The sequence below is a fragment of the Stenella coeruleoalba genome, assembly GCF_951394435.1.
Source record: "Stenella coeruleoalba genome assembly, chromosome: 8".
In the NCBI taxonomy this organism is placed as follows: domain Eukaryota; kingdom Metazoa; phylum Chordata; class Mammalia; order Artiodactyla; family Delphinidae; genus Stenella; species Stenella coeruleoalba.
In genome coordinates, this window is record NC_137154.1 from 75,562,966 (window position 1) to 75,584,017 (window position 21,052).

At 35.6% G+C, this 21,052-nt stretch overlaps 1 protein-coding gene across 3 annotated transcripts in view; it reads left to right on the top strand.

Annotated features, from left to right (window-relative positions):
• The window catches only part of CNTN5 (contactin 5), a gene marked incomplete at its 3' end in the record, with an annotated part of 796,845 nt that overhangs the window by 648,025 nt on the left and 127,768 nt on the right, over positions 1-21,052 (top strand). For all 3 annotated transcript variants that reach the window (XM_079928800.1, XM_079928801.1, XM_079928802.1), the window contains one exon: positions 13,265-13,385. In XM_079928800.1, the coding sequence (XP_079784926.1) occupies positions 13,265-13,385 (121 nt within the window). The remainder of the gene's footprint in view (positions 1-13,264; positions 13,386-21,052) is intronic.

A 21,052-nucleotide genomic window follows, 5' to 3' on the forward strand; every position in this document is an offset into this window, starting at 1 on the left:
GGTTAGAGTAGACGACTCCTAACGTTCCTATCTAATTCTAAAGTTCTATTATTTTTAAAGGTTATATTCAAAGATTAAAACCCAAAAAACTCTTCAGGTATGCTAGCTGATAACAGTGAAATCATCTTTAAAAGTTTTAGTGAACACTAAACATTTTTTCGGGAGGGGCTTTGATAGCCCCCAAATCACATTTTATTCTGTTAAATATTGCATACTTGCTTGATTTATGGAAGATATTTCAGTCTCATGATGTCCTTAGAATTTGAAAATTCTTAATTCAGAAGGGGTTCCAAACTGGAAAAATAATCTCAAATCAGAATTCTTCCTATGGCTAAGAATATATTTGTATATATAATATCTCGATAAATGATAAAATGGTTTCTCTAAAGCTAAATAAAGATTTTCTCTAAAAGCAATAATAATCTTATAGAATGGAACAATGTCCTTTTTCTGGGTAAGACACAGCATCCCTTAATTTGTATAAACAGCACACACAAAATATTTCACATATAATGAACCATTCAAGCCCTAGCAATATGAAATCTTAGAACAAAATATATGTACATATATAATCATTGGTGTTGCAGTCAATTCAAAGATGTGCAGTTTTGAAAGAGTCTTGTAACTCTTCCTTAAAATATCAGAAGCAGTATTATATATTTACAGAAAAGTGAGGGGAAGTAATAGACTATGGCCTCTGACAATTTTTCAATATCTGAGTAAACTGATTTTTATACATTAAATAATTGGTGAATTCTCTTTCATAAAATTACAAAGACTTATTAAAAATGAGTTTTCTGTATCAAAATGACTCAATCACTTTCAAAATGTCAGTTGAATTTGACTATGAAAGTCCTTGACCTTGAACTTTTCATAGCTGGCTTCTGATTGACACATTTATTCAGTTTGACCTTTCCTTTTAACTGAACTATTCTTCTTCTGATTGAATCTTCATTGGAAGATTGCTGTTGTAGCTCACAATCTAAGCAGTAGTTTGAGTAGTCTTTTCTGACATTGATGTGTTTGAATTCCCTAAATTCTAGGTATTTTTGATGTTGATGAGAATCTTCATGACTGTGAATGACAGTGCTTAAATGGATGCTGTGACCCAAATTTCCTTCTCTTGCAGTGGGATATTTTTTGACTCAGAAACTTGTTCCTAAGCATTAACAACTACCAAGTTAGGCTTGGCAAAAGAATACTTAGTATTTGGTCATAAAGCCCATAGTTGAAATAATAATCTACTTCTTGAAGATTGTACTTGTTAAAGTATTTACTAATATTGCAAATAAAATGAGAAAAAAACTTGAATTTTTAGGGTAAACTTGAAACAGTCAGATATTTAACTGGAAAATACATCTTTAGAAATTCTTATATAAAATTACTTATTCCATGTGGAATATTATATTTTTGCAAAAAAATTAGGTATAAAAGTTTCTCCACCATTCATGGTCATTTTTCTTTCTTTTAAAACATCTGTCAACACACTCTTTCCATTGCAAACCATATTCTTTCATATATATAAAGAGACCTCTATGAGACATACGCTGAGCTCATCTTCCACATAACCCTCGTCTGCCAAGGGTTTTGCTAATTTTTCTGCCAATTCATAACTCAGTTACCTTTTCCTCCATCCTCCAATTATGATCTTCTCAATGCTTTCTCAGCCCCCATTAACAGTTTCTTCAAATTCTTCCCTATCTTGGACAGAGGGTCTGGTTCCTCTGGAAAAATGCCTGTAATATTCCAGTGCAAATAAAGTATCTTTTAGCCACAACTTGGGACCTTTACCCTGGGAATATGTTTTATTTGGTAGCATCCTGGATTTGGTGTTTTCCAAGGTCATTTCTTACTTTACTAGTCTGTTACCACTTGGCACGACTAAAGCTGAAGAGTCTTTCTGTTTTCCATCTGGAGCCTCAGCTCCTTTAGATTTCTTCTATATTCTGCTTGAGAAATGAGCACTTCTCTCTTTCAGCTCATCTCCTTTTCTCCACTCTCCAGGAAGTTTCCTCACTGTTCCTCAAGCTCTTACCAATAGTCTCCTTGAGATCCTTCCAGCTCTCAGTAGTAATGTCTTCATGACCTTCCAAGCCTCTGAACTAGAACCCCAAAGCCAGTGCCACATATTTAGACTTTAGTTATGTCAGCACCCCACTTCCAGGTACCTAATTATTTTATGATTATTTACTACTGTACCACAAGCCACTCCAAAACTTAGTGTTGGAAAATGACAACAATTTGGCTCTGCTTACAATTTTGTGGCTCATGAAATCAGGTAAGTAACACTGAAGATGGCTTGAATCTATTCCACAGTGGCTGAGCCTTCAGCCAGGGTAGCCAAATGAGTCTTCTAGACTCAGCATTAGCCTCTGTCCTTCCCTCATAATTCCAGGGACCCAGGATGATAAATTGCTGGCATCTAAGAGTCCTAAGTAAAATAGAGGCACACAAAAAAACTGGCCTCATTCTGGACCCATTAGTATAGTTCTATGCAAAGTCAATGAAACACAGAGTGGTCTACAACATTCCTAAGACTTTGAGACTTTATAACAACATCAGATCAATACTGGCACTAAATGATGGGTGAGATGAGAGCTACCATATTCTGCCTGCCTGGGCTCTGTGATTTCAGGGGAGAAATAGAAAACCTCCAGACTGGTGTCTGAACACTCTTTCCCATAGCCAGGATGGGACTAGACTTGTGTGTAGACACTGACTATTCCACAATGTAAAAATCAGTAGCAAAATAAAACACAATTCATCCTGGAAGCCGTTATATGATGGTGTAACAAAATAGTGTTAACTTCAAAGATAAATGTAAAATAGACAGTACTAGAAAAGAGAGAACAGACACGTTGAAATATCAGTAAAATATTGCTCCCTCTAAATTATGCACTTAAGTTAGGAAATCAAATTTGGTCAATTCTTCTTCAGCTAAAGCTGTGTCACTACAAACTACACATGGCTAAAAGAAAACATATCAGTTGTGGGTCACACACAGAAAATTCTCTCAATGCTGGATTAAAAGTCACAGAAAAGTTGAATGATGGCAAAGGTAAATGAAGCTAATGGGTCATGTGTATTATCAGAAAAGTGATTCTGGCATTTCAAGGGAAGATGCAACATTTCATTTTGGATATGGCTGATAAACAGCAGTCTTAAAAACATGAGCTCTCAGATCATTCTATGGTGTATTTGGAGAGTTAATTTCTAATAATAGTTTTGTGGTTGTTACCATATACTGAAACCATTTTATTTTGGTACGCTTGCCAAAATGTGCTTCAACTTGTACAAGTGAATCAAATTCCCTGCAAGTTTAAGTAGAACAAGGATTGGTTTCATAGTCACAATAGTAGAGTGGAAAGAACACTTGACTAAGAGTCAAGTGCCCAAGGCTCTACTTCAGCCTCCATACTTAACCTGCCCTTGAACAAGTCACCTACACTCTTTAGCCCCCGATCTTCTCTGCTATAGGAATTGGTTGAACCAGATGATTTGTTATTTTTCTTTGCACACTAAAATCAATTTTTTCTGCAATGATATGTTTGTCCTATTATTTATTTTAACACATCACATTGCATTAGAGCTGTCTACCTCCCACATTGCATTGTGAGTTTCTCAAAGACACAATTTATCTCTTATCTTGTAACATGTGCAGATCAGATATGACAGATTTCATGTCTTGTACCAACTCCAGTCAACTGAAACACTGCATTGAGAAAATCCATAGGTTGGGTCAAAGCTCATCCATATTTTCTATGAGCAAATGACAAGGGCATAACTTCAAAGGTGCCAAGTGTTTTCAGTTTCCTGTATAGACAAATTAGACACTCTAACAAATGATTGTTACATGAATGAATGGACAACTTTAACTGTGTATATGCTATGAGCTCTCAAAATAAATGTATAGCTATTGTAAAATGTTATTATTCTAGTGCTTTCCTGGTGGTCAGGCCATTACTAGCTGTTTAGAAAGCACAAGCTAATGCATGGAGGAACAAAATTTTTTTCTAACTAGTGATATCATCTTTATGTAACATCAATGGAGGTAATTTAAAAAGCATAAACAGTGAAAGACAGTAAGATAATTCTATTCCTAGACAATGGTGTAATTCACTCTTAGGGAAAAACATTGATTACTGCCATGATTATTAACACCTTTTTACCTCTACCAGTGTTGCCTCATTGAGCCAACCTGTGAACCAGGTGTTATTCAGATTATAAAATATTATTACTGAAGAGATTCCATGAAAAAGTTGATCTGTCATACAAACACTACCATATGCTAACATATATGTATATGGAATTTAAGAAAAAAAAATGTCATGAAGAACCTAGGGGTAAGACAGGGATAAAGACACAGACCTACTAGAGAATGGACTTGAGGATATGGGGAGGGGGAAGTGTAAGTTGTGACAAAGCGAGAGAGTGGAATGGACATACATACACTACCAAACATAAAATAGATAGCTAGTGGGAAGCAGCCACATAGCACAGGGAGATCAGCTCAGTGCTTTGTGACCACCTAGAGGGGTGGGATGGGGAGGGTGGGAGGGAGGGAGACACAAGAGGGAAGAGATATGGGAACATATGTATATGTATAACTGATACACTTTGTTATAAAGCAGAAACAAACACACCATTGTAAAGCAATTATACTCCAATAAAGATGTAAAAAAAAAAAAGAATGATTTTCTCATAATATTAATGATGTGAGTTTAAGTACCACTCTTGCCTAGAATTCTCTTAAAGAAAACTGGTCTGCCATGGCACTTAAAACACTGCCAACTTCAAAGTGAGGATGAAAGTCCCTCCATGGTCCCTTCCAGCTCTAGGACTGTAAAGTTTAGACAGAGTCCCCATCTCCATTCTTCGAAGCATAAGATGCTGTCTCTTTGTTTGCCACAAACATACCAAATAGATTGAAGCAGACAGAGGTATATCAGTGAGCTTTGTGCTTGTACTGGAGATGTAAGAAAAAAGTAAAAAGAATATTTGGATGGAATAATGCATAAATATGCTAATGTCTGGATAGGCTCACAACAAATATTCAGTATAAAACATAAAGTTAATCACTGTTTTTTAACACAAGCCTTAAGAAGATATAATCTAATTATTCTTATTCTTTCATGCTAAAATGCATTGAGAAAAAAGATCGCAAGTCAATGAAGAATAAAAGAGAAGGTAAAGACATTAAGATAGGAAAGGATAGGTGTTTTATAATTTATAAAGAGATGCATTTTTCCTTTGATATTTATTCCAAAGAGCACCATTGCCTAGAACGTGCATACATGTTCGTTCGTGGACTGGAGGGTTCAGTGGGACCAACTTCATGGGTCTGCTGTGTGGTCACCCAGCGGCCAACACTGAGACGCATCTTGTACTTGGTGTAAAGCTTGGCTGTCAGTCTTTTGAAATTCCGAATAATTTTTGGACACGGGGATTCATATTTTTAATTTGCACTGAGACCCAAAAATGATGTAGCCAGTCCTCATGGTCAGTTAAGCCTTTCTGAAAGACATAAGACTTGAACAAGGCTTTAACGTGTGACACAGAATTCAGAGACTTTGGCAGTTCATTGGGGGAACAACTTGAAGAAAATTGCAGAGAGTATGTTTTCCAGTAGAAGTGAGAGACAAGATTGGTTGTGTCCAGCCTCAAATGCTGAGTAAGAAGTTAGACTATCCTGTAGGTAATAGGTGAAGATAGCCAATGAAGATGTTTGAGATTGTAAATAAAATCAGTTTTAAAAAAGTATTAACCTAGCAATGCCATGTCATATGGGTAAATGTGAGACAAAAAGAGGGCATAACATAGAGGATATAAAGGGCTGGTTTGAAAGCTACTATTAAAAACCAAATTTAAGAGTCAATTCTCACAGAATGATTGCTAAAACTATATGAAGCACATGGAGGAGAAAACATTTCTCTCTGGACCTGGTCTGAGTATTGTGCCATCAGATAACACATCCATCTGTCTCCTTTACATCTCTTCCAAACCTAGATACAGATGAAAGGGAAGCTACTCCACATTCTCATCCTGTATTTTTCCCATCAAACCTGGATTAGACTAAGCACTCCTTAAGTGCAGAATCTATATCTGTATATCCAAAGCTTAGCATAGCACATAAAAATAAATATCTACTGAATGATTAGTGATAATTGCACAAACAATAAAAGAACTATGAGTCAAATATTCTCAGTAATCATTTAAGACAAATTTGGCAACAGGTAGGATGCAGTTAAGAATAAATTCAAGAAGCATAAGACTGATAACTTGTGTGACCTTATCTATTTCATGCCTCTTTTAGTTTAGAAGCACTACATTAATATAAAAATGACAGTATACATACTTAGGGCCTATATTATTCCATTGAGGCTACAGTAAAATAACACCATAGTCTGAGTGGCTTATACACAACAGAAATTTATTTCTCATAGTTTTGGAGGCTGAGAAGTCCAAGTTCAAGGCACTGGCAGGTTTGGTGTTGGTGAGAGCAAGCCTCCTGATTGACAGATGGTCATCTTTTCACTGTGTCCTCACACAGCAGAAAGGGTGAGAGAGCTCTCTGAGGTCTCTTTTATAAAGGCACTAATACCATTCATGAGGGCTTCACCCATGTTCATACTCTAATTATTTCCCAAACATCCACCTTCGTATACCATCACATTAGGGTTTAGGTTTCAATAGAGTAAGTCCCCTACATACGAACCTTCAAGTTGCGAACTTTTAAAGACGCGGACATGTGTTCACATGTACAATCACATAAGCTAGTTCTTGTGTCTGGAGTACATTGTCATGTGTGTGCATCCTCTACAAGTGGCTGTGCTTTTGTGTACTTTACTGTACAGTACGGTATAGAGTGCAGTAGTACAGTATCTTTATTTCTTGCCTGTTCACTCTATATCAGCCACTATATGCTCACTGTTGCACTGCACTACTGTGCTTTTCAAGGTACTACATTACTGTAATATTAAAAATGTTTTCTTTGGGGCTTCCCTCATGGCACAGTGGTTGAGAGTCCGCCTGCCAATGCAGGGGACATGGGTTTGTGCCCCGGTCCAGGAAGATTCCACATGCCACGGAGCGACTAGGCCCGTGAGCCATGGCTGCTGAGCCTGCATGTCCGGAGCCTGTGCTCCACAATGGGAGAGGCCACAACAGTGAGAGGTCCGCGTACCATGAAAAAATATATACTTTTTGTGTGTGTGTGTGTGTTTGTTTTTTATGTATTATTTTTGTGAAAAGTATTATAAACCTATTACAGTACAGTACTACATAGCCAGTTGTGTTAGTTGGGTACTTAGGCTAACTTTGTTGAACTTACGAGGAAATCGGACTAAGGAATGTACTCTCAAAATGGAACTCATTTGTACATAGGGGACTTACTGTATATGAATCTGAGGGAACACAAATATTCCATCTATAATAGAGTCCTTTTGTCTTGGCCTTTTATGTTAATCTTAGATAAAGGAATACCCATTTACCTTGCCACTAGGGAAAGGAGAGTCAATGTACATATGACCAGTTAAGAGACATCTCTTAAGAATCAGGGTACAAACATGCCACCTAAGCCTGGCATCCACTGACAAGTTAAATATCACACCCTCTAATCCTGTATGCCAACTTGGGAAAAGAGGAACACTAGTGTGATATACACAGCATTTTTTCATCCACTCAATATTGTTCATATATTCAATATCATCATCTATAAAATGTAATTCATTGTACTAAAATTTAATTGTGATTTCTTGCTTTGAGTTGCGTCATAGTTCCTAATCTTCATTTTAACCAAGGTAGAGGACTGATCCCATAAATTTGTGACTTTGTGTTTATAATACTAAACGATCCAGTTTGGATACCTACCCATCCTGAGTTCATCAATGAGTCATCAACTAGTTTTTCCTCTTTAATCTATGTCCCTAAGAAAAACTCTTTCTGCATTTGTCTTAGTACTTAATAATACATGTTTAGAATATGTGCTTGAAGTAAATACCAAGGTCCCAGTAATGGCATGGTAGAGCCATTTTTACCTACTTTTAATCTTCAGTGCATTGTTGGATACATTTAATATTTCATCATAATAGACATAAATGTCTGTCAAATAGCATTTTGTCTAGTATTTTTGTCACTGGAAGAAACTAAAATTTCTATTTCAGATAATATATCCAATTATTTAAGCATGTGAGTTAATAACAGCAACTTTCTTAAAAAATATATTAAAACCCAGGTCATCATGAATGTAAATCCCATTATATAAAGGTCTAAGAAAAATACAAGTGTAAAAGGAAGAATAATGTATATGTGTATTATTTTCTTATCATGTTAGGCTATTTTAAGCAAATTATTTTCTGGGAAAAAGAAATATTGTTAGCAGGAAAGTATTTTAACTATCCAAGATTTTATGTCAATAACATTAATCATATCTAATAATCCATGTCTCATAGCTAATACCCAGTTTTTTTATGTTAGATGGTATTTTTTTAATTGCATCTCATAGAATTTACATGTTGTACTACTTTGTTTTATAGAGAGGAATGGTTTATGTATCTCTTTGGTGGGGACTGGGGATGGTGGAAGTGCCCTATGTGAGCCCATTGAGAAAGTTATGTAAACCCTAAATAAGGACACAAAAACTGCTATACCTAGAAGGTTTCTGAGTAAGCCATTCAGCATGAATTCACTTTTTATGATAACAGTCAAGTTATCTTGTTGTTTAGACAATTCATTCCCCAAACCTTCTCAGAGTGCTTACTATGTGTACAGCATTCTGCTAATCCTGCTGAAAAAAATGCTTTACAAGTACTTTACCTTTCTGAAGCATTTCCTAAGAGTTCATTTATGAACATTGTTTCATTCAGTTTCCCTCAATACTCAAGAGAGAGACAGAGTAGCTATTATTATTCCAGTAAAGTGCCTTTCCCAGAGTCTCAGGGCTAGGAAGATACTGAACTAAGTCTAGAATTCAGGTCTTCTTATTCTGAGTGCAGTAGTATTCCATGAGAGGGGGGATAACACACATCTAAAATAAAGCTAGGCACTTACCAGAAAACTTACTATAACTATGGAAAACATTGATATCCAGTTTGTTGAAGGAGTGAATACCAATTAAGGAAATATTCCTCTTGGCTAAGAATGCAATTATAGTGCCCTTTAACAGATAACATTTACTATGTGCCAGACATACTGCCATGGGCTTTACTTGCATTATCACATTGAAGCTGTGAGAGAATCTCTGAGCAATAGAGTAATTTTCCCAAGTTCAAAATTTAATAAGTGGCAGAGCAGGGGTTCACACAATTCTGTGTCATACCAAAACCTGTATATACTCTTTCAGCACTCTTTTCTGCTGTCTTCCTCCATAGTCTTTCCTATTTCCCTTCCTTATTTCTTTAAGAGAAAAAAGAGGGAGGGGAGGAGGTACTGTCAGGCATGAAGAAGGAAGGAAGCAAGCCATCCATGCGTTCATTAGCTCACCCAAATACAATCGGCTGCCCTAGTGCCCAGCTCAGCTCTGGGAATGCCCTTAGGCGTGACTTCCAAGAATGTCAAGTGATAGTTCAGAGACATGAGCAGAGTGCTAATGAAGCAAAACTAAACAGTGGCAGAACTAATGAAGAAAGGCTTAACCAAGGAGAAGGCATTTGAACTGTGTCTAAAAGTATCTTTCCAGGCAAAGAAGAATGAGCATCTGTAACAGAACAGGCAGAATTATGGGAAGTGTTCCGGTGTAGGAAGAAATGTGAGGTTAATGTCATAGAAGCACAGAATTCAGCATAGGAGGTGGAATCATGCTCTGAGTAGACCTCTGCTGAAACAAGGAAATTGGACTTTATCCTCAAGGCAGCAAAAGTTAACAGGCACTTTGAACAGCAAAGTTAAATATGCTTCCATTTTTAGGAAGTCTTAACTGGCAGTCTTATGTTGGATGAGCAGGACCCTTAGTCCAAGTGAAAGCCAATAAAGAACTGGACTTGAGTGGAAGGATGATATTTCCTCTATTATTTCCGAGTCATAAATAAAAGTTACAGTAATCTAGCAACTGCTCTAATGAGCGTATGTGACCAAGAAATGTAAATGACTTAGCAGTGTTGCCACTCCCACAGAGAGTGAACAGAGAGCCTCTTTATTAAAGAGCCCTCATTTATTCATCCATTCAACAGATAGTTATTGAGCTCCCACTATGTGGCATGCAGTATGCTAGATGCACAACACTTGGAGTGTTGTGTTAAGCACTGGTTGTGGGAAAGTTGTTTTGAAGCAACACATAACACAATTTATTCATAAAGCCAAAGAAAGCAGCAAAGAAAAGGCAGTGTCAAACAAGTGTCAAAGAAAACAAGAAAAGAGAGAGTAACTCCCAAGAGAGAAAAAGTGAAAATGAGGTTTAAGCTTAAGAAAGCAAACATCTGCTGTAAGTAACCATTTCATTAAAACTGTACTAAATTGTGGGAGTTCTCTCTCAGGAACTGCACACTGTGGGCTGAGATTAAGTGTAATGGGCTCCCACATGAATTCTTCTCATTACTTCTCTAGAAAGATCAGTAAATCTCCTGAAAGGGTAATTTAGGTTTAGTGTTCACAATTCATTCATTTTACTTTTAATCTTCCCTGTTTAGAATTGTAAAAATATAATGCAGATATAATCCAAAAGAGGAGGAATGGGCCCCAAATGAGACAATTTCAACTCCTCCAATAGTCTTGTCATTAGTAGATATACAATAGACTGTAGGCTTTTATTCCTGATGATGGTGATGGAGCTTCAGCCAGTTTCTAGAGCATTGCATGCTGTTAATTGCAGGAACCAAGGAAAGGACAACATGGAAAAGATAATCTATGTTTTACCCTTCTGAATCCCTTGGACCTTTATGTGATTTTCAATGAAGCCTCTTCTTAATCCCATTAAGTTTTCTTTCACTACAATTCAATGAAAACGACAAAAGTTTTAAGACTTTTGTCCAGGAAAAATAGAAGTCAATTATTTGGGAAGAAAAAGATCTGGAAAAAAAGGCAATCAATTATTTAATCACAAGAATGTGATTTTATGAGATAATTTTGTCAAAAACGTGAGCCTGAAAAATGACTTACAATCATTACTTTTTCTGTTGTTAAACTACCACCAATCAGTTTGTAAAACTGGAAAACAAGCAAGTAAAAGAACAACAAAACAAACAAAAAACTCCAGTAACTAAGACTACAGTCTTTCAGACGTGTTACTTCTGGAAATAGTAAAGTCCTCTCTGATTTTCTAGGCATCTCCTTGGCTTTTTCATTAAACATAGGCCCTATTCTAGGCCCATGGTGTGCACATTGATTCTTAATTTAACAGAGTACCCTACTAGGAGAGCATCTTAGAAATCCATGGGTAAAAGGAGATCTTCACATCTAAGATGGATCCATACTATATAAATTGGTAAATATATTTAAGCTCATTTAGACAGTATTATATTATGTAGATTTGAAACTGAGCCATGGCTTATGATGTTTACAGTTTGCTTTTGTTTCCCAAAGTGAAATCAAAGGGTTTTTTTAAGGTTAATTTCCTTTTCAGGTTTGAAAGAAGTGATCACTTAGTCTAGTACAGATGAGAAAATGAAATTTGAGTAACAATTTTATCTAAGGAAATTAGCAGTGGAGGATATTCATTGGACAAATATCACATTTCTTGAAATTATTGTTATAACATTGTAATGCATTCTCACCAAGAAGCATTCCCTTGTAAATGACTGAACTAGACCATGTCTTAACAATTATTTCATGAGAGGAAACGTCAACACCCTTAGAAGTTCCTATCATAAGACTAATGGGAAGGAAAAATAACAAACAAACCAGAAATGAAATACCAGAAAGAAATGGCTAAAACATAGTATACAGTTAATTGATTCATTAAAAGAAACACACATCATTTGAGAGGTAAAAGTTTCCAATGACTTCTCACCCTTTTACGAATGCTAAGAAAATGCTAAGAAAAAAAAAAAAGAATCCAACAGATTTCCAGAAATTCCTCTCATTTTCATGATTTTTATATAGTCCATTAGTTTATTTCAAAATAAAGGTGAACAACTAAAGTCTTAAATACTCATCAGGCCACTGCCCTATAAGGACAAATACACCATTTTTTAAGATAATTCACCCATTCCATCAACAAATTAAAGATCTCTAATCTGGGGTGCTTCTCCAATCTGAGGTGCTTCTCCATAGCTTGCATTAAACATTCTTTCACGTGCCCAACTACCGTTGGAGAGGAGTGTTGAGTTCTTTGAAGATGTCATTTCATGCTGCATGCGTATACTCATTCCAGTGAATTGTTTTTGATTGCAACATGGAAACTGAAGAGCATATTGGAGTTTCACTATGTCATTCTCTGAAAAGAATACCTCATGCGTTGTTGTAAATATCAGCTCTTTACACATTCATGAAAATTGAAATCTATCTTTCCTGTTAAAGTAAATGAAAGACAAGATTAAGTAATGAAAGGTTGTACCAGTCATACTAAAGTGTAGGATCAGCACTGATCCCATGAACTGATACATCTAAAAGATAATCTCCCTGATACTTATTGATCTCCTTAACTGCAGTTGTTCTTCAACTGTGTTCTAATCATCGTGCTTCCAACAAGGATCAAATGTTTTGAGGTGCCTTTGTGCTCTGTAATTGCATTGATTAAGAGAGATTCAGGCTGACCCTACTCCTGATGGTGGTGGTTATGGAAGGAATAAATCTCTGTGAAGTGAAAACACATGGTTTTGGGACCAGCACTCTTGCATCTAAGCACTACTTCATTCTGTTGCCCACAGTGTACTTATGAAAGCAGCCATTCAATAAAGCCACACAAGATAATATTTTGACTACTGTTGCCTCATAATTAATTTCCATGTGTTGTTATTCCTTTCAATACTGCTTTCTTGCCACAAAAATAATCCTGTCTCTGAATAGCAAAGCAACAATTTTTGCTCACTGATTATTTTTCCTGTACTTTTAAAGATATGAATTTGTTTGTGCATATTTAAATATTTTTAAATATTGTAGCTGCTAACTTATTATATTCAATATTAAATGTTCAAACCCGTTATTAGCAATTGTTGAAAGCATAGCTTCCATGTGTTCCTTAAATTAGGGTATGTTTGATTTCTGAATTGTTGTAATATAAATTGTAAGACCAAAAATGGGCCCTTTGACTGAATATGCAAAGTTCCCCTTAAACCACCTTGAACTAGGCAGATTTGCAACATTTTAAACTGGCACTTCATCCCTCTTTCAGCAAGCATCCTCTGCAGATTTAATGATCAGGAACATCCTTCTGATGCATGCTGGGAGATATGGCTGCAGGGTACAGACCACAGCAGACAGTGTGTCAGATGAGGCAGAACTTCTTGTTAGGGGTGAGTATGCTAATAGTGCAGTCTGAAGACATGATCACCATAAATTATCATACAAAGGAATTTAAATGCATGGACTTTGAGCACATCAGTACTGTGCCTTTTACTTTCGATTTTACAATATATGTCATTTTTGCTTAACCTTTTGCCTTTGAAAAGATTACATGGAAACTTGCTCCTTAGAAACAGACAAAACCTACAGAGCCAACTTCAGGTCCAAGACACCTTTAGTACTAAGTTGTTACTAGATGTTTACCCAACTTAATGCCAAACAGAAATTTTCAACAGTTGAGTCACAAAGAAACTTTGACACTACAGAGACAACACTTTTTTTTCTATGTATGTGTTTTTCAAATGCAAAGCTAGTGGAACCCCCAGGCATTTTTTTTCCTCCACGAACTTCTAAATTCTACTTCGTGAAACAGGAAAACTGTGTGCCTAATATGGTGGCATTTGTGACTGTTAACAGGGATTTTTTAAAAGTCTGGAAATGTCAACACAATCTTTCTGTGCAGAAATGACAGTTAAGTGGTTTCCAACCATGAACCAGGCTGCCAGATTCTGTGACCCTATAAAGCTACATCTTATTTGAATTAAGTAAATGACTACAGCACTAATTTCTTTTAGCACATTATTCCCCAGTATGGGAAATGCAGCTCTTAGCATGTAATATTTTCCCTTTTTTTCTTTTTCTTTTCCTTTCTTTCCTTCCTTCCTTCTTTCTTTCTTTCTTTCTTTCTTTCTTTCTTTCTTTCTTTCTTTCTTTCTTTCTTTCTTCTTTCCTTCTCCCTTTCTTCCTTCCTTCCTTCCTTCCTTTCTCTATTTCTCTTCTTCCTTTCTTTCTGCTCTCTTTCCCTTTTCATTTTTCCTTCTTTCTTTCTTTCCTTTTAGCATTTTTATGGAGCAAAAATATACCTGCAGAAAAATTTTAAAATCATAGGTGTACAGGTATACAACTCAAAGAAAAAACATCACAAAGTGATGAAATTACTTTACACCATTACACCATGAAATTACCATTTAAGAGAACTAGAACATTACCAGAATCTCATCTCTCCCTTTTCAATTTTAAACAATCACATTTTGACTGGTGTGAATACTGCATGCTAAGACCCCTTGCATGATCTCTGCAAAGAAAAATTTCACAATCTATAGCAAAAACTTATATCTTAGATTAACTTGTCTTATCCACTTGGAGTGTTTTCCAATCATAATTTTTTTTAAGAATTCATTAATATTATAAAAATCTTGAGCAGGAAATATAAGGTCTATGTAAGCTTCATCATCTCTTTGTTTTAGTTGTATGTGTCATCCAAGGTTTATTGATTTTGGGTAGTACATCCACCACTGGTTCAAGTAAAATGTTGTTTTGAAACAAGTGTATATCTGAGTGAGTGACAGCTTGTTCATTTCTTTGTACATGATGGTTCTGTTCAGAAGGTTATTTGAACTCTTCTCCAAATTTATAACAAGAATGTGTATCTGTATTACTCTATTATAAAACATCAAGATTTTAAAGTGCTCAGCCTCTCATGATATTTCATTTAGCTAAAAATTTTCCTTTATGCCTTTAAAAGTTATAAGGCTTATGGAACAGCAAACCCGACGCTGCAGTCAAATTTATAGAAAATTGCTTTCTTCTCTCACTACAGTTTGTTTTAGATTATGTGTATTTATTGTGTAGCACTTGCCTAGTAATTTAGAATGATGCTCCTAAAACTGGAGCTTTCTAAATAAATAACACAATTTAGAGGTTGATAACAAGAAACCAGGTATTTTTACAGGGCCATGAGGGGCATATTTAAGTGGCAAAGTAACATTCTGCTTTGTAAGTAAAATTAAATTCAACAGGGTTTAGAACATAATTCAGGCTTGGCTTTTTTGTGTTCTGCTCTTTTAGCCTTTGGATTTATGCCTAGGAGATGATAAAATGCAGAAATTTGGAATTATACTCAATGGCAATTTCAAACAGGTTGTTATTGTCTGAATATTCATGTAACATGCAGCTCAAGCTTTCCTTTGAAGTGAGTTGCTTCATCACCAATTTTCTATTATATATTTGTATTATTTTTCTAAAATTAATAAAAATAGCTTGCCTCTTCTGCCTGGTTGGTTTTAGGCAGATTTAAAAACTGAACTAAAGGTTCTGGTTCTTATTTTATTTTTACAATTATTTTTTGTAAGTTAATGGTTCCTGATAATTTAAGGAACCTGGATGCTTGAATATTGCTGTTTCTAAGTTTGGCTTGTGAAATGAAACTCAAAATAGTTTTACCCTGCATTCTTCTTTCTCCCACTCCTCCATTCGTTGGTTTGTAAATTTGGGACATTCTAATAGTACAGGCCACAGGACCAAAGCTGAGAGTTCTAGATGAAGTTTTTCTAATGATGGCTACAATTCCAGCAGCAGAATCCTTAAAGCACACTTATTCAAGTGTGTCATAAAAATGGGAGCAGTAAAGACAATTTCACCATACTTCTTATAGGGTACCTTCATTGGATTGCCTCAGCAGTTCACTTTGCTCAGTCTTGAGAATGAGGAACATTCTTAGGTGGCAAGGAATATGTTTTTGTAACTCTGTAATTCTATTTCAGTGGAGATTTAGGGGACTAAAAATCTATATTCTCCTAGATCAGTCTAGGAGATCATCTCCTTTCCCATTAGAGATAGTCTATGAAATTATTTTGGGCATCTCACAAAATCCTACAATTCTTCACCTGGCCCCATAAGCACACTAAATTGGAGATCAGGTGTGTTGTCCTAAGACCTCATCATTGCCTGTTTAGAATCTGAGAGTCCCTAACTAGTGATGTTCCCTGCTTTTCTTCCCACTCATTGCTTTAAAGCTATCTTTACCCCAAATGCTTGTTTCCACTTTTGCTTTATTTTGCTTGTTTCCACTTTTGCTTTATTTTGCTTGTGAATGTCAGTGCTATTACTCACATCTATCCCACCATTATTATCATCCTCCAAAAATTGAATTTTCCCATAAATAATCATCTGAAGCATAAAATTGCTTGCTCCAACATATTTAGTATTCAGTGAATCAGCCTCATAACATCACCATGCATAATTTGTAGAACCATAATAGAAGTAATGAATATGTTAAAATAAGTTATTTTGCTGGAAAATAAAAAGAAATTAAAGCCACACCTGGACATCTGTGCACAATTTAAGTCACTTATTCAAGTGTGATATAGCAAAAAGAAAGAAAGTAAGTCTAGGCAATGTTATAGGGAACTCTTTAAAGATGAATAAATCTGTATTATATTATCCAAGGTAAAGGAGATAGACCATTAAGAGATAACCTCACTGGGGGGGATACATAATTTGTAAAGAACTGATACTCCCAAGCAATATGAGAGGTAGGTGATCAAACACAACATAAAACACTCCAGAGAAAGGAGTGTTAGTTTTTTGTTATTTTATTTTATTTTACAAAACTGAATGTAAGAAATATGTTTCCCAAAGAGGATATAAAGGTAAGAAACTATCATCATTTAAAGAATAAAATGTGTTTAGCTAATCTAATTGGGAACCAGAGCCTGAGCTCTGTCTCTTCTGCCTAGAGGCAAAGGAAACAATAAAAACTCCACTTCTTCATGCAAATTTTTATTCATACTACTCTGTTTATTAATGCAAAACTGTAGATCAAGAAACTCTTGGAATAGTCAAAGAAGAATCAATAATCTCTTGGTTCCTTCTGAACACACAACCTATATACCCTCCTTTCCCCAAACTTGGACAACAAATTTTATTTCTTTAATTACAGTTTACAAGATGAATCTGATGTGTATTAAACTGAATTTGAGAAGAAAGAATCCACATCAGGACACACCTTGTTGAGAAAAATCTAACTGCTTTTAATTATTCATACCTCCTTCCACCCATCACTTCTGATTTAACCTGGAGTTCAAACTGTATTTCAGTCTTACTTGCTTTAAACTTTTCATCAGTTCAATTCTATTTATTCTTTCCAATAAATTTTTTTCTTTGAATAATTTACCTTTAGTCTCTCCTGATCCATCTAGTCACTTTTTATTGCAAACCTGAAATTATTTTTTTATAAATTTATTTACTTTTTATTTATTTTATTTTTGGCTGCACTAGTTCTTTGTTGCTGCTCACGGGCTTTGTCTAGTTGCGGAGAGCAGGGGCTACTCTTCTTTGCTGTGCGCTGGCTTCTCATCATGGTGGCTTCTTTTGTTGCGGAGCATGGGCTCTAGAGAGCAGGCTCAGTAGTTGTGACACAAGGGCTTACTTGCTCCTCGGCATGTGGGATATTCCTGGACCTGGGCTCGAACCCGTGTCCCCTGCATTGGCAGGCGGATTCTTAACCACTGCACCACCAGGGAAGCCCCACAAATGTGAAACTATTAAAAGTTTGACTGTTCTGTCAATTAAATAAGTCAACAGGTATTTGTTGATACTTTGCTATTCATTTATTCACTCACCCATTCATCCAGCACCTGCTCTGTATCAAGCCTTGAGCCAGGCAGTTGGAATAGAAAGATGAAGATGTCAAGGTCTCAGCCCTCTGTGTGGCTCTATGTCCACTTGTCCACTAGTATAAGAGGCATCTTTGGGAATGGGGTGAGAAACACCAAGGAAGAAAGCTCCCTGGATAACCTACATCCTTTAGGGGAAATAATGAAATAAAGACATAGGCATAGCTATAGCACTGGCTTCATAAATTGTTGGGCCCAGTGCCAAATGAAAATGCAGAGTCCCCTGTTCAAAGCTTGATAAGAATTTCAAGGCAGTGACAGCAGAACATTAATCCAAGTATAGGGACCTTCTAAGGAAAGGACCTTATGTGACTGCACAAGTAACACACCCATGAAGCCAGCCTGGCAGAGCTATTAAATTATGTATAAATCTACAGGAAAAAAAGGACTTTAGCAAAGAGGAAGATCAGTTATAACAAAGTTGTCTCACTCTGCTTTCTCATCTATAAGATTAACATATTAAAGACTCCTCAGAGGTTTCACCAGCTTTTTACACAAAAGATCATTTTTTATTATTCTGCCTCAAGAGTCACGTTTTGAAAGATTTTGTTTATCATGTTGAAGTAATCATTAATTCATATTTCTATTTTAATTTTCACCAAAATCTTTTATCATGAGGTAGCCACTGTTAAAAAAGTAGGTGGTTTAACTCCAGCCAAGAGCAAAAGAGACTTTACATTTTAGCTAGTTGTGAACTGTTATCTGTTTTGTTTTGTTTTATTTTTCAAATAGTTGGAAAAAAAAAGATACCAGTTACCATCGAATGGAAACCAATTTGGAACCTTTGATTAAATACTCTTCAAATTTTCTCCAAGCTATAATTTTCAGTGATTCTCACCAGTGAAAGAGGAAAATTTGAGAATTTTCTGCCTTTTGCCCTTGGAAAGATGCAAGTACATACTATCACTTTTCCACATACAAAGGGAAACTCAAGTTCAGTGAAAATCTTGAACATATTCCTAATACATTTAGATTTGAGAATTGAGCAGTATTAATGTGCTCTATCTTTATATCTCTCAAAGCACTACCCTTATGAACCATTGATATAAATGTCTATCTTTAGCATCTGATCACTTCTGAAAATTTCAAGCTTTAAAATGCACGTGTTTAGCACAATTATCTTTTAGAAGATAGAATTTGCACAGTTTTTCTTTTCCACCATTTATCTAATAAGAAATGACAGGCTTGGAGATTGCACAAACTTTTGGTAGAGTAATGTCTTGGACTCAAAAGAGTCTCCAGTGAAAAAGAAAAAGAGCCATAAATCACAAAAAGCAAAGCTGGGTTTGACGATATGCTGGTATTTGAGACTCAAAAGGACAATAACAAATGTCTTCAGTGTAATTTTAATGTAATTAATATTAATAGTAAACAAATCTGCAAATCATTTATGTTTTAGAGCAGAATTGAAATTATTCAGTTAATATATTTGCTTTTCCAATATTTAAAAAATCTTTAAAATGGAGTTATAAAATGTCCTTGCCTAGAAGAAAATCTAATCTCCTTCATGCAATGTCTTATTGGAATATCCTGCATCACTGTGGAAATTTTAGTTCACTACTATCACTAGTATTGGGTAAGACTTTTTAAATAACTTATATCAATCTCTTGCTTTTCTAGCTTAGACATTTTCTACATTAACTAGTTTGATTGACACATGTAACATTTTTTTTAGACACTGAATAGCAGTTTAGTTTCTTTTCTCTTGTATTTTTCATATGGTTGTTTTCTAATCTGAGGAACTCTTTACTAACTGACTAAAAAGTAACATTTTTCGTCAGTCATTTGGATTTTCTGCAGCACATTTAGTTTGGTTCACTGAAGTGGTAGTTGACTTAAGTGACTTGACTCAAATGACTAAATGATTGAAACAGTTATATATAAAATGCACAAATGAATTGTCATTGCATACAGACAACCAATTGATGGAGACTAAATTTCTTGTATTTAACCACTCAATGAATATTGAGTGCCTACTGGAAGCCAAGCTCTCTTTTAGACACTGATATTTCCATCAATTGACTTAGACTTTCTGGAGAGCATTTTGCTATTTTGAAACAAGTACACTGATTTCACTTTTCCATTTTAAGAAAAATCTAATCAACTGGATTTTACATCATATATATTTTTGCATCACAAATTGTACATACATTTCACTATGTATTTTGTTCCACAGACATAACCTGTTTTTCTTACATATCTATCCTAATATAATAATGGCATTTAGTATTACTTCACATTTATGTAAACATGTTGAAATAAGTTCTTGGTGTGTGGAGTTATGTCTTAAATGCTGATTTCATTCATTGTTTAGTTAGTACCTACTATATGTCAGGACAGTTCTAGTGTGCAAGAGGGAGAACTGGTGAGATGGGATTGGGTATAAGTGCTTTCTGATGCCCTGGGAAAGAACATAACTTTTATGCCACAGGTTATGGATATCCATCAAAGGGCCAAAGCAGGAAAGGCACATGATTTGATATGCACTTTAAGAGGATCATTCTGACAAATGTAGAAGATGTTTTAGATGAGCGTGAGATGAAATGGGAGACCACAGCAAAAATCCTGACAAGAAACAAGAAGCGTATGAAAAAAGGCAATGGTAATTGAGATGGAAAGGAAAGCAAATGTTCAAAAGATAGGAGGGAGACAGAAGCTACAGATCTTTGTGGCTCACTGGCTATGGAAAATGAGAAACAGGAGGCAAGAATGAATGCCAGTGGTTATGTTTAACTGAGTGGTCAGTGGGAGGGAAGTCACATTCTGGTTAGACCAAAACAGTTCCAAGTTATACCTGGAGTGCCAGCGTAATTATTAATGAAGTCCCTTCTCTCAAAACTGTCCTGGTTTAGTTGATATATTATGTGGCCATCCTAATGAAGAATGACCATGCTTTTCATGTAATCTGGAAGATAAGTAAATAAGTGAATTGAGGGTAAAGCAAGAGCATTTAAAATAAGGCTCTCCAGAGAGAAATACCCAGTAAGCAAATAGATTTGTGGCTATGGATCTCAGGAGAGAAAATGCATGAGTTGAGATGTAGATTTGAGCATGATCAGATGAAAATGAAATTGCAGAGACAGCATGTGAAGAATGGGAAGAGGAAGAAGCTCAGGATAGAAGCTTCAGAAACACTTCTGTTGAAGGCAGGGAGGAAGCTA